General features: G+C 36.7%; 1 protein-coding gene across 6 annotated transcripts in view; it reads left to right on the forward strand.

Moving 5' to 3' along the window:
• fancm (FA complementation group M) overlaps positions 1–14,918 on the forward strand; it is a 108,466-nt gene that overhangs the window by 60,660 nt on the left and 32,888 nt on the right. For all 6 annotated transcript variants that reach the window (XM_069916355.1, XM_069916356.1, XM_069916357.1 and 3 more), the window contains exons 10-13: positions 1,672–1,878; positions 3,412–3,616; positions 6,328–6,479; positions 12,873–13,025. In XM_069916355.1, the coding sequence (XP_069772456.1) occupies positions 1,672–1,878; positions 3,412–3,616; positions 6,328–6,479; positions 12,873–13,025 (717 nt within the window). The remainder of the gene's footprint in view (positions 1–1,671; positions 1,879–3,411; positions 3,617–6,327; positions 6,480–12,872; positions 13,026–14,918) is intronic.

A 14,918-nucleotide genomic window follows, 5' to 3' on the forward strand; every position in this document is an offset into this window, starting at 1 on the left:
CTCACCCTCCCTCCTGAGAATGCTATGAATTTGATCTGAGATATCTTGGACCCTGGCACCAGGGAAGCAACATACCATCTGGGATAGAACATAGGACCTATAATGTGCTGTAGGGTTCTTCGAGCCTTGATGTTGTGCCAACCCATATATTCCTTTGGGGAAAAAAGTACTAAACCCATTCTACCCATAACCCTCTATTTTTCTTTAATGGCAAAAGCCATTTAAACACAAAATTACATCGTTCTGGTTTAACACTGAAGAAACTCAAATGTACAGTGCCTTCCATGATGTTTTATAGATAAGGTCCCGAAACAAGCAGGAACCAAAGATAGCTGCAGTAGAGGCCTGGCAGAGTATCACCAGAGAAGATGCTCAGCACCTGGTGATGTCTATGAATCACAGATTTCAAGCAGTCATTGTATGCAATAACAAAGTACTAAACATGACTATTTTAATATACATACCATTGCTCTGTACCTGAAATAGGAGAACTATGGATAAAAGGTGCTGTAATTTCTACATGTTAATATTAAAAAGTATACAAATATCCTTTTATAAACTCCCTCATATTCTTGCCTTCTTCATCTTCCTTAAGGCCCACTATCTTTATGTTATTTCTTCTGTTATGGTTTTCCATTGTATCTATTTTTTGAGCTAGTAGTTCTTGTGTCTCTTTAGTTTTTTTATTAGATTTCTCCAATTTCTTTTTTAAGTCTTCTACCTCCATTTCTGCTGCTACTGCCCGCTCTTCCATCTTGTCCATTTTCTTTCCCATTTCTGTTAAGGTCATCTCCATTTTATTTATTTTCTCTTCTGTGTTGTTTATTCTTTTTCTTAAATCCTTAAATTCCTGTGTTTGCCATTCTTTAAATGATTCCATGTATCCTCTAATAAGAGCAAGTATATCCTTTACCTTGCCTCTCTTTTCTTCTTCTATTTCACCATACTCTTCCTCTTCTTCTTCCTCTGGGTTGGCCATCTGTTGTTTCTTTGTTGCCCTTTCCTCCTCTTCTTTCTTGTTTCTGTTGTCTTCTGTGGTCTCTTCTTGCTGCAGGTGTTCTGCAGCTGTCGTTGCCGGCTGTGGAGATCGACTCCCCAGCTGGTCCCCCCTCCCGTCGGTGTGTTTTTTTTCATTCGCATCGCGCATGCGCGAAACTTCGCGCATGCGCGGTTGCGCACTTTTACTCGGCTCTGCGAGCCATTTTTGTAGTCCATTATTTACCGACCTGAGGGAGCGGGTTTCTCTCTCCGCAGCGGGCCTCTTCGGACAGGTAAGGCCTTCACCTTTTTCCTCCTTTGTCTTCTCTTCCTCTCTTCTTACCGTTGCTTTCGACTTTTCTTTTTTTGTCGCCATCTTCTTTCCACCTTTATACTCACTTTTCTGTAACTTTTATTTCTGTGCCTTTGTGTTTTCTCTTGTTTTTCCCGACTTTTCTGGAGAGGGCTGGAGTTCACCGTCCGGCCACTACTCCATCGCGTGACTCCTCCCAAATATCCTTTAATACAATCTGAAACATGCATTTTAATCACATGCAAATTGTTTGATAAATTTAAAACTGGAGAACAGAGGCAAAGAATGGAAAAAAATTTCTATCTCAAACATTGTGGAGGACACTGAATAAAGAAAACCAGAGCTTTAATAATTTTTTTATTTCAACTTTTACTTGTTAGGTAATGAAGTGCTTTCGTGAAGGTGGTTATAATGTATTGGTATCTACATGTGTGGGTGAAGAAGGTTTGGACATTGGGGAAGTTGACCTCATTATTTGCTTTGATGCTCAAAAGAGTCCTATTCGTATGATACAAAGAATGGGTCGAACAGGCCGGAAGCGAGAAGGTAAAATTGTGGTCCTCCTTGCTGAAGGGCGAGAAGAGCGGGTGAGTCTACTGTCATGTGTATGGTGGCAACTTCTTAAGATTGAGGATGACTTACTTTAACTCTGGCTTTGTGGCTTTTGAGGCCAGTATGGGAACAGCAGACTTTTTAAACAGTTGGTGTAGGTGATGGCTGATGAGGTGGGTGGATTGATGATTTGGGAGAATATCTCATTTTACTGCGTAGGATCCCTCTGTGTTTCTGATGCATGATCTTGGTTCTCAATACCAATTTGAATGTCCTTCTTTCATTTTGAGTGGTTTTGGGCCAAAGATTGCGCTAGCCTTGCATTTCTTCAAAGAAACACTATAAATGTTTTCCTGCTTTGGACTAAATTGTCTGTTCCTGGAATCTCCTGTTGGGACACAAGAATGATTTGGACTCCCTAACTTGGGTAAGCATTAATAATGGGAACATTTTTAAAGGAGAGAATTCCTTCTAGTGAATTTGGAGATTTTACAGAGAAAACAATGGCTTGGGTCTTAAAGCATAAAGGAGGGAAGGGGCCATTGCTTCCTGGTAGACCATGAATTTTGTGTTGGATATGAGGCCTCCATAGTTAAATACATTTTTCTTTAATCCAAAAGCTGAGCTAGTCCATTGAAAGCGGTGATGAGTGCCTTCACTGGTAAATGAGATGTGATCTAATTTTTTTTTTGCGGTTTAGTGAGCAGAATGGTGCAGCAAGGATGAGTTGGTAGAATACCTTTATCTTGTGGATGTTCAGCTTTTCCCCTTGTATGCTTCAGTAAATTCATTGTATGAATGGTGAAATGTGTCCAATTGGAGCAATTATGTTCTTTGCACTGAACACAAACAACATTTGGAAGCAGGTTGCATTTTTATCAATCAGATTTGCACTGAAATTCCATTAAATTCTTGAAATTCATCCAGCTTTAATCAGTGGAGATTTAATTGTCCCATGGTTGGGGGGGGGGGGGGTCTCAGAACATTTAAGGCAGGGATGGCAAAAAGGGAATTTCACAAAGACAGGATCTAAACTGTATGGTGAACCTTGTAATTAAATAAATAAAACTATCTTAACAGTATAGGAATATTTTCTTTGCATAGCCAGAATTTATTTTTGGATAAGAATGAAAGGAGAACTGTTGAAATCCAGGTGCAAAATGACCATTTTAATTTTTGTGAGGATAAAGCTAGTCATTGTTTTATTTTTGGTTTTGCTTTTTGTGTTTTTCTTTTGATAGATTGAATCGTTCTAAATTAATATGGACCCATGTTGCAGTAAATTTGTTGTGTTGAATTTCTAATTGACTTGTATGGGCTGCTGTAAAGCTTGTCAAATTATTTAATTATTGGAGGGAGGGTGGAAATTGATCCAGAGTGGGATATAATGATCACGACATTGAAATTTTTGTGGAGAGAGCTCCAGCTTTGAACAGAAAATAAAATGATTTTGGATGGAGTAGCAGTTAAAAGTATTTTTGTGGGAAAATGTATCGAGGATCAAATAGTAAATACTTAATTATTTGAAAAGCTGTTTTGAATTAATGAACATTTAAACCTAATTGCAGACCTACAATCAAAGTCAATGTTCCAAACGGAGCATTTTCAAAACCATTCTTGGAAATGGTAACAAGTCCTTCCACCTTTACGCTAATAGTCCACGCATGGTCCCCAGTGATCTGAATCCTGCTGTGCACAAGATGTACATAACCACCGGAGAGTATGAACCAAATAATGTATCAAGGAAAGCCACAAAAAAAGGAAGAAAGTCAGGTATTGCACTTTCAGAAACGTTAATATACATCAGATTTCCAGGTGTGACGGTTGGGTGGAATTTTTATGGAGTTTGTAAATGGATTAACAAATTCATACTGAGAACAATGCATCTGTTTTATTTATTGTTTGTAAAGTTGGAAATTATGAAGCAATAGATCTTTGAATTTTATGAAAGACTTTCCATTTTGTACAAATCGCAAGTCAGCAGCATGTTGAGAGTGACTCCCCTATAACACCTGCGACCTGATAGCATCCAGAAAGATGCATGCCTAATTGGCACCCCACCTACCACCCAAATATCCATTCCCTTCATCACTATTGTACCTCAGCCAGTGTTTCACCTACAAAGTGAAGTTACTCACCTAGGCTACTCTGACAGTACCTCCAAATCTTCCAACTTCATTCAACAAGATGAACAGAGAGGGAATGGGAAAAGCCTGCATGTTTCTCTCCAAGATCCACACTATCCTGGCCCAGAAAAATACCACTATTTTATTTTTACTACTGGTTCAAGCCTTTTCTCAAGGTTTAAAAAAAAAATACAGAGAAGACTTGGTTTAATGGGTTCAGTGCTGTGAATTCTAAGCAGAGAAGAAACTAGAATTACTAGGATCTTCCCAAAATGTTTAAACCATTCCTAGTCCTACTTCTACCCATTCATGTGTATCCACACACTAACTGTCTAAAAGAAAGGTTTACATCCAACTGACTTTGATCTTCAGTCACCTTGGTCTCATTTCACAATGGATCGAGATGACTACAAAGATAGTTGGTGTGCTTCATGGGTGTATTGCATGTTAAAATAAATCAGTTTGATATTTTCCTTGATGACATGAATGATGTATGGTGAGCAAGAGATCATCTGCTTCCAAAATAAAAGTCAGCACGTATTCTTTTGTCTGGAGGAGGAAAAGAAAAGAGGGACACCATCTTTGAGAGGCAGGCTTTACAATCAAGCATGAGCTTGTCTAGTGTCTCAACAAATCTGTCCCTGAAAATCAGTGAATCCCTGAAGACCTCCAGCTCGTAATGTTGATGGTGCTCGATGCTCTGCAATAATAATATAATTCAGTGTTAACCGTATATATTAGACTCTGGGTTTCTGGTCATGGACATCACTTTGTTCTAAATGTTTGCACTTGTCAACTGAAATGTGCTTTGGCCTTGTTGCACACAATTGAACATTGTGCATTCATCGGTAATGTCCCTGTTGTTAACTTTGTGAAAGGAAGGTGTTTGCACCTTAGAAACTATTATGAGGAATTTCTGCAACAATGTCCTTGGGATTTGATTTGAACTCCATTATTGATAGCGACTTCCTTTGTGTGAGGTATTATTAGGGCTCCTTGAATGCTGCTTTGGTATCAAGGGCAATCATTCATTTCCCCTCTAGATTTTGTTTCTTTGGTCCACGCTGTGATGAGGTCTGAAGATTATGTGCTTCACCTTTTCAACGTGAATTTCATTTGTATTCCTTCTCTGAATATCAGCGAATATGTCACTGTCTGAAAGCATCAAGTCAATAAGCATGTAGAATGTATTTGTGCTATTTCTTTCTCAAGGTCACCTTGCAGCTCAGCTCTTTTTATTAGGGAACAAACAACTTGAATGTTTTCACATCAGTCAAAAATGTGAATTCACAAGTGAGCATTTTATTGAAATACCCAATCATTCTTTTTACCATAAATAAGATTTTTGAGAAAAAAAATTGTCATTTTTTGCAGATATTCAAGGCATAGGTAAAATAATGATTTCTTCTTGTTAGAATATCCTAAGGTTTTTAAGGTGGCATTTATCTCTTCCAAACTACTGTTGGAAGTATTCAATGGCATTAGCAGAGAGGGAAAATAACTGGTTCTCCACAGAGACCGGCCTTGTTCTATTTTGAGCAGAACTAAACTCAAAGGTGCCCTGAAGTGGGGTGGCGGGGAGAAAAACAAAGCCACTTGTGGTATGCAGACAATAATTTTCTGGAAGAGTGTAGTTCAGAGTGGCATTCATTTGCAGGCATATGATTGCACAAATAGCAGAAAGATTAGTTGATTTGTTTTTGATCATGTCTGTTAAGGCAGGAGATTTTGTGTGATTGGGAGAACTCTCTTTGTGGGAAAATTCCATTTTGACATTAGCTCCCATGTTAACCAAATTTGTTTCCTCAGGCTACATTTAATGTTTTGAAGTATGTGGCAAAATCAAGTTTTAGGAATTAGATATGAACCCTGTTTTATGAGAAGATGCTAATATTTGCACCAAATATCAATTCTAACTTTTTTTGATTGCTTGTCTCTTGGTTTTGTGATCTTTTGGTGATTGAAAGATGTTTAAAATGCTCAGCCAATCAGAGACCATCTGTAGAGAGAAATAGATTAGGTTTAATGCCTGCCTTAAACCTAATGAACGTGAACGAAATTCTAAATTCCCATTCAAGAAACAGGTCCATTAGGCGATTTTTCTTAATTCCTTTCTCCTGTTACTGCCCTCGTTGAAATTTTTACTGATACAAAAGTGATTTTCCTTGGTTGACCATCAAGTCTTAGCACTAAATGTCTTTATTTTAAAAAAAAATAATTTTATTGAATTTATTTTTGTCTGAAGGGAGTACATTGAACAGAAATTAATATCTGAAATCATTTAGAATGTATCCTGATTTTTGTCTTTTAAACTGTTTAAAATAACTTGCTTCTGTATCAGTACATTTTTTTTTGCAGTGAATAAGCAGTCAAAGCTTAAGGAAGATGGTTTATTGACTGCAGAAGAATTAGAATTTTGGGATAGAAAATTTCGATTGAGAGATGATTTGGGAATGCCAAGATTGATGTTGCTTCCATTTGAAATTGTAAAAGATGAACCAAAAAATATGGTAATGTGAATCCAATTTTTTGTTTCTTTCAATCATGTAACACAAACAAGAAATGTCTTTGAAGTCACATCCTCCTTCATAAGCAAGTGTCTCTTAGTCCATGTTTTTTAATGTTTTCCTTTGAAAGGCGCACTTGCTTCTTCTATTGTTTGCATGCATGAACAATGTTTCTTTGTGAATCGATATTCTCTTTATAATTAAGTGGCTTGAACAACAAATAATTCCAGAAGTTTTATCATATTATTACAAAGAAAAATTATCATTTTCAATTAATTCTCAATACCACTGGCTATGAGCCCTTTTCCCCTCTTCTGGTTCTTGTGCTTGTTGTTTTTGAGCCAGTCAGTTACATAGCATCTAATTAAGAGAGGAAAGAATTATACATGTTATGACCTAGACCAGCAACAATATAAATTCACAAGACAATGGTATTTTCAAAACAATAACTTTTATTAATAACTATTAATAATAATATAACATTACTTAACTCTCAACTTAATCCCACTATGCGCAAATGTAAAGATGTATGCATGTGGCAGATCCAAAACCATTACAGTTTAGGCACAATTCTGAAGAGGTGATTCAAATTTAAAGTTCAGTCTTAGAAATCTTTTGTATTGAAACTCAATTTTTAAACTGTTGTTCAAACGTTCTCAAACATAAATTCTTGTAGAGTTTGCTTTCAGAGCAATATTTTTTTCATATGAATGATTTTTTTTTTCAATTCCCCTCTCTTGCAAGGAAGTTGCAGAACTTGTGATTTCCATGATGATTTCACAAACCCAGGCAAGGGTTAAATGAAGTGATCATTACAAATGGACATGAAGAACTGCCCTTTTTTGACAAAGAGACAGTTGCAGTGGCCCTTTTTTTTGTTTTGAAGCCACTGTTCCTTCCCTGTCAAAAGGGAGAACACACATTACATTTCACACTGAAAGTTTTTGCATCTCTGACTTAGATGAAGAATGGTTCAATAATAAAGATGCCGTATCATAATCACATGATATGACATAACTGGTGGCTCTTAAATTTCACTTTCTTCAGAAAGATGAGCCAACAAGCAAATGGTTTTCTGTTTGGCCAGATTACTTTCTGAGCAACATCATTGTTCCAGGTTTCAAGGGATAACAATGATCAAACTGCTTAATGTTCTGAAGTAGCAATCAAGCTCTCTTTGAGCAAACAAACTTACAATTAAACAATGATACAAGCTTATTTACAGCTGGGCATTGTCTCTCAAAATGGTGTTCTCTGTGTGTAAGTGTCTTTGTATATGTGTTTCCCTGTTTCCAACCCACCCTGTTACCTTACTAAGAAATATAATATATTTCATACCCTAAAGATTAATAATAAAATGATTCTGTAACAATAGAATTAATTATTTGATCTCTAATTATGATCATGTCAACGATTTTGCTTTCATCCATGCTTCATGTCTTGGATTTATATTTCTATATTGCATTGAATTTGTATTATCTACTTGCACAATGCCCCTGACTTTCTGGATACATGGGAACTCCTAATGGCAGCTTGTGCTTCCTAAGATGTATTGTAATGGAATAAGTTAATAAATGTATGTTTAAAAATGGAGAATAAGATTGGGTAGTTTAGGTTGCTTTTCACAAGCAAACATCACATTACAGAGACAAAAAGAGAGAAAAAGATAAAAGCTACAGCAGTCATTGAAAGGCTGGCAAAGTGAAAAGCCTTTTAAAGACCCCATTTCAAGATCGCTTTTGAGTTCCAATTCAGCCTATTTGAAATCTCTGTAGTGGCTGGTTGTTGGATTTCTCCTGAAATGGGGGAAAAAGAAGAACACTTTGCAGTAATCCAAAGAATGCACGTTTCTTCGGAAAGACGCTTCAATTGCTGATTGAAGGAAATCAGTTTGCTTGTCCTACAAATATATCTCTGCACCCACCAAAGACCTTCCTTCCTGGTAACAACTCAAGTTAAGGCACCAGAACCTGTTGAATGTAATGACTGTTTGACTCTGTGCATAGTCCTGAATACCAGTAAACTTGGAGAAGTGAACAGTAAATGATTGAACAGTGAAAAGGAACCATCTTGAATGTGCACACACATGCTTAGAATTAGAAGAGGGTTAAGTAACTTAATAGTAATAAGTTAAATATTGATCTTATTATTTTGTATTAAGTATCCATTGTCTTGGTGAATTTCTGTTGCTTTTGGTTTTTAAGTCCTGAGGGCTCATAACACTATGGCAAGTGTCACTGGCATTAAGCAGTTCAGTATATATTGATGGAAAATTGGTAGCAAGTAATGTTTTAATTCTTTTGAGTAACAGTGGCAATATTAGTCAATATTTGAAGTTTAATACTTTTTAAAAAAAAAAGACAATTTATATAACATGGTTTGAAAAATGGGTGTTTCTTTATAGGCTTTTCATTAAGGAAATTTCTCTCTACAATAAACCTCTGTATTTAAACCATGATGATGGATTATCCTCTTCAATTTTTCCACATGGCTGACTGCATATCTTCTAACACTGACCAGTCACATATTTGTCCCACTTTCAGCAATTTGATCATAGCCAGAAAATCCCACAATAAATCTGAATTCTGCCAAGTATGGACTCTTGATTTCCTTTCACATCTTTGTGCTATAATTTGGTGACATTATCCACATGTAACTTGATAGTATCCAGTTCTAACATTTGGACTCTGCCATTATGATCTTGTTTATATTTGTCTTTGCAAATTCTATTTCTTGGCCAATCACTTTCTTTCCTTATCCCTGGATAGTCTGATCTGTTGTCAGATTCCAATCTGAGCTTCCAATTTCACATCCTTCATCACAGCCCACCCGCTGCCAAACCCTCATTGTTTATCAAATCCATACGCAGCTGTTCAAATGGTAGAACTGTGTTCATGAACAGCCCCTTTGATCCATCATGTTCATGCTAACTATTAAGTACTTATCTTTACTAATCCCATTTACCAACAAATATTCATCCACAGCACTGTTCATATCATATTCCACACTGACATTTCAAAATGTGGATGAGAATTTAAATTTTGGTGGAGACACAGTCTTGTCTGGGTAACCTCCTATTGCTCTTGTTGGAACCAAGGGGTTAAGTAATCATGGAAAATATGCCTATGTACTATTCATTATGTATTCATTAATCCATTATATGTAACAATTTACTATTTACTTCAATTATACTGTTTAGGGGAAATATTAATGCAATTAAGTAACAGCCACAGTATGTAGAAAAGTTGGCTGATTATAGCATGTGTAGAATTTGCTGACTCCAAATACAAAGAGAGAAAATACTTTCTTCCCCAAGGTTACACTACAACAGAATGTTCTGGCCTTGGGGATCTACACCATAGATAATTGCAGAGCAGGAAATTGCTTGAGATAAATCTTAGGCAAGGAGCTTATCAAAGAAAGCCAACTTTTGTTCAGTGTAACAATGTTGATCTACATAAACAGAAGAGACTGGACAGTAGGAGTCAGTCTTGGGGACTCAACATCCATTGGAGTGCTTTCATCCCTAACGTCGAAGTACTCGAGATGGCAGAGGTCGACAGCATTGAGTCCACGCTGCTGAAGATCCAGCTGCGCTGGATGGGTCACGTCTCCAGAATGGAGGACCATCGCCTTCCCAAGATAGTGTTATATGGCGAGCTCTCCACTGGCCACCGTGACAGAGGTGCACCAAAGAAAAGGTACAAGGACTGCCTAAAGAAATCTCTTGGTGCCTGCCACAATGACCACCGCCAGTGGGCTGATAACGCCTCAAACCGTGCATCTTGGCGCCTCACAGTTTGGCGGGCAGCAACCTCCTTTGAAGAAGACCGCAGAGCCCACCTCACTGACAAAAGGCAAAGGAGGAAAAACCCAACACCCAACCCCAACCAACCAATTTTCCCCTACAGCCGCTGCAACCGTGTCTGCCTGTCCCGCATCGGACTTGTCAGCCACAAACGAGCCTGCAGCTGACGTGGACTTTTACCCCCTCCATAAATCTTCGTCCGCGAAGCCAAGCCAAAGAAGAAGACATAAACAGAAGAGACTGGACAGTAGGAGTCAGTCTTGGGGAATAGCTCACTGAGCAGGTGACCTATGAACTAACGACTGAACCAGAGCTCTGTTAAGCTTTATTCTTGTACTATGTAATAAACTGATTGTGAAACCGAATACCTTCTCCTATCACTTCATTCAACGAGCACACTGAACTCAGACGACACATAGACCAAATTGAGGGGAGGGTAAAGCCAGAGTCCGACACTCTGCAACTTGACTCTGCTTCTTTAATTCTGGTTTGTTCACTGTTTCCCTTGTGATTTTGAGTGACTTAAAATTCATGCTGCAAAATTTATTCTCTCAAATCTACTTACGGCCCAATGACATTCCTAAAATATTTCATTTTGATTCAATTTATTTCTATATTTGTGTATCTCCTCGTTTGGCTTTGTATTTGCATAGGCTTGTTAAGTGCTGTGAGAGATTTTTCTGCTAAGTATTTGCTGTAGTGGTTAATGAAAAAATTACAGGACGATTTAGAGCATTGGAAAGAGCTACCACTAACACTGATAGGAAGGATAAACTGTATTAAAATGAACATTTTTCCAAGGATACTATACTTATTTCAGGCATTGCCAATACAACTGACAGAAAAATTCTTCAAAGAGTTAAAGAAAATAATAAGGAGATTTTTATGGAGAGGGGGGAAACCGAGGATAGCACTAGATAAATTAACAGAATGGTATAAACAAGGAGGCTTACAATTGCCAAACTTCAAAAATTATTATAGAGCCGCACAATTAAGGTACCTATCAGATTTTTATCAAACAAGGGAAAAACCAGACTGGACGAGACTAGAATTAGATAAAATAGGGGAAAAGATACCTGAACACATATTATATAAATGGGACGAAAAATTGGTACAACATAGAACTTCTCCAGTATTACACCATCTCCTCAATATATGGAAGAAGATTCATGTAGAAAGAAATAAGATAAATTACCAAATACCAAAACTAATATTGACGCAAAATAAGCTACTCCCTTTTACAATAGACAACCTTGCCTTTAGAAAATGGGAAAAAAAAGGGATTAAAAGAATAGAAAATTGTTTTTCAGGAAGTAGATTCTTATCCTTTGAACAAATGAGAGATAAGTACAATATAACTGGAGATACAGTGCTGGCATATTACCAACTGAGATCCTACTTGAAAGATAAATTAGGAAGCAACTTGAGTTTACCAGAGGGAAGTAACCTTGAATATGTGATTACAGATACAATGTTAATCAAAAGATTTATAAAAAATATGTATATTAAACTGCAAGAAAAGGAAAATGAGGAAACAAATGGTAAAACTAAACAAAAATGGGAACAAGATTTAAATATAAAGATAAAAAAGGAAACATGGGAGAAGTTATGCTCTGGAACGATGAGAAATACAATAAATACGAGGCTGCGTATGATACAATATAATTGGTTACACAGACTATACATTACACCGCAAAAGTTAAATAAATGGGACCCAACAGTATCTGATAGATGTTTTCGATGTAAAAAAGAAAGGGGAACAACAATTCATGCAATCTGGACATGTGAGAGAGTAGAAAAATTTTGGGATGATCTCAATCAGATATTAAATAAAATAACAGAAAACAATATACCAAAGAATCCAGAGATCTTTCTCCTAAGTAACATAAAAAATAAAGAATTTGGAATTGACTTGGAAGATGCACAAAAAAGATTTGTCAAGATAGCCCTTGCCGTAGCAAAAAAATGTATTATGTCAACCTGGAAATTGGAAGATAATTTGAAAATACAACAATGGTATATAGAAATGAATAAATGTATTCCATTAGAAAAAATAACATATAGTTTAAGAAATAATATTGAAATATTCGAACAAGTATGGGAGCCTTACATTAAATACAATAGCGAAAACCTACCGGGAACAAACATTACCTAAGTTGATGGAAGGAGAAGAAAAGAAAAGAATGGACTCAGTAGAATTTCTGGTGTATTTTTGTTGAATGACAACATTGTCTAACTGAATTAATGCAACCTAGATTGTATACCTAAAATGGATGAGAGGGGGGGGGGTGGGGGGGTGGCTTGGGAGGAGGGAGGGGGGAGGGAGAAAAAGTCACTGTAAATGTGTGGAAAAGAAAAAGTGTATATCATGGCTATTGTGATTTATGGTGTGGAAAAAAAAAAAAAAAAAAGTATTTGCTGTAGTGGTAGTGCACAATTCCTGGAAAAAACAGAAAATTTGCACATTTTGAAGTAGTTTACTATTTTCCTCAGAAAAGATGTGAAAACTTCATAACAATAACATAGCATTGGAATTCTACAGAAACCTATAACTTGTACAGTTGTTTAGTTTTATCTGTTTTGTTTAGGAACAGGAAAACGGTACAATCCGTGAACTTTCTCTGTCAGAGTGGAGTCTTTGGCAAAATCATTCACTTTCAACCCATTTCGTTGGCCATTCTGATCGTTGCCAGCACTTCATAAGTATTATGGACATGATAGATTTGATGAAGCAAGAAGAGGTCAGTGAAGTCTAATGAATGTTGTTTGAAGTATATGAACAGAAATTGTGAGTTAACAACCCGTAATAAAACTAAAATACAGGGATAAATGCAGATGTGAATTGATATCCAGTAATATTCTATTAAATTGAGAATAAATTGTCATCCTATCCTCCTGAGTTTCTTCCAGATTACATCACGACTGGTCTACTAGGAATGCATCTTGGTTGATTGAAAGAATCCCATGTTTTTACTTTTATTCCATAAAGAAATAAAATAATGAAACTAAACAGACAAAATATGATACAGTCAAATAATTGCTGTAGGAACTCTACAGGTGATACAGCATCCATGGGTAGAAATGGTGAGTCAACATTTTGGGTCTGAACCCTATATCAAGACTAAGATAAAATAACATGTATAAAGGGGAAAGAAGCTGGGGAGTGCCTAGAGATGATAAAATATAGGATCGGGATAGGAATCATTAGGAAAGGGGGGGTGAAGAAAAGTTGCAACAAAAAGTAAGTACAGTAGTAGGTAAAGAAGGAATGGAAATAAATGGGGGTGTTAACTAAATTTAAAAAAAATCAATGTTGCTGCCATTAGGTTTAAGGCAGTCCAGGAGGAATATGACATTTTGCTCCTCAAGTTTGTTTTGCCTCACCTTGAGGAAGCCAAAGGCAGATGTGTTTGTAAGAATAGTTGAGGGAGTTAAAACAGTTGGCTACAGAAAGCTCAAGTTTGGATCCACAAGCTGCTTGGCAAAGCGGTCACACAATTGAACTTGTTCGGTCTCATTGATGTAGAAGTGGGTACCCTGAATGCAGGTTAGATGATGAGCATGTGAAGCTCTGCCTTTCCTGGAAGGTCTGTGTGGCCCTGGATGAAGGTGAGGAGGGAGATGTCAAGTCTGCAGTTACAGGGTGTTGAAGGTTGGGTTGGAGGGAAGAGCAGGCTAGGAAGTCTCTGAGACTCATTTTGATAAGGGGTTCAGACTCAAAATGTTGACTGACCATTTCTACGCAAGAATGTTGTCTGACATGCTCAAGGTTCCAGGTTCTGCAGCTTTTGTCTTTCTTGAATAAAAAATCTGATTTTTGCATGTACAAAAAAATGACCAGTCAAAACAACAAATAAAGTAACAGATTAATTATATCTTGGTGCATGAGTATAGTGAAAGCTGGTTTGAAAAAAGTTTAATATTTCAGCTTTATCCATCTTTGAATCTAATGTAGATGGATATTAAACATTTTGATTTCAATGCTGTTTTAAGAAGTCAATTGTATGTATTTATAAACAATTAATCTAATTTTGCAAATAAAGTAATAAAATAGGCAGTATGTTAGATTTCTGGGACTGAATTTAGCCTAGTCTGACTGAATAATGTCACCTTTTTTAATTTGATTAAAAGAATATACTTTTAGGTTCCATGGGTACAGGTAATGACTTAATATCAACATCAAATGAAAAAATGCACATTAAAACCTTTGGTATCTGTTACCAATAGAGATTGGTGGATGCTGGATAAGTAAATTTTCCAGTTGCTTAATATTGCATGATTGGCAAATTAACGGTGAGGCCCACCAATTTTAAACCTGTACTTTTTAAAAACTTTATTTTCTGGAATTTTTTTTCCCCCCAGTTGCTTGAGGCTGCTGGTTGAATGAATTCCGGATAACAGGGGGTTTTACTATATTATAATGTCAATTGTGTCCTACATCCATTCTTGCCTCTTTGTATCACTGATCCATTCCTTAGCAAAAACTAGTGTGATGAATAAAATATGGGCTTGAATGAAGAGATACCTTTCTGAAATGTGCACTGTAGCAAAGGTGATTCAGACGATCAGTTGCTGCAAATTATGTGGGTACCTAAATTGACCATATTGCCTTTCCCTTCTGTTCCCCTGTGAGA

Source organism: Narcine bancroftii, chromosome 2, assembly GCF_036971445.1.
Source record: "Narcine bancroftii isolate sNarBan1 chromosome 2, sNarBan1.hap1, whole genome shotgun sequence".
Taxonomy (NCBI): domain Eukaryota; kingdom Metazoa; phylum Chordata; class Chondrichthyes; order Torpediniformes; family Narcinidae; genus Narcine; species Narcine bancroftii.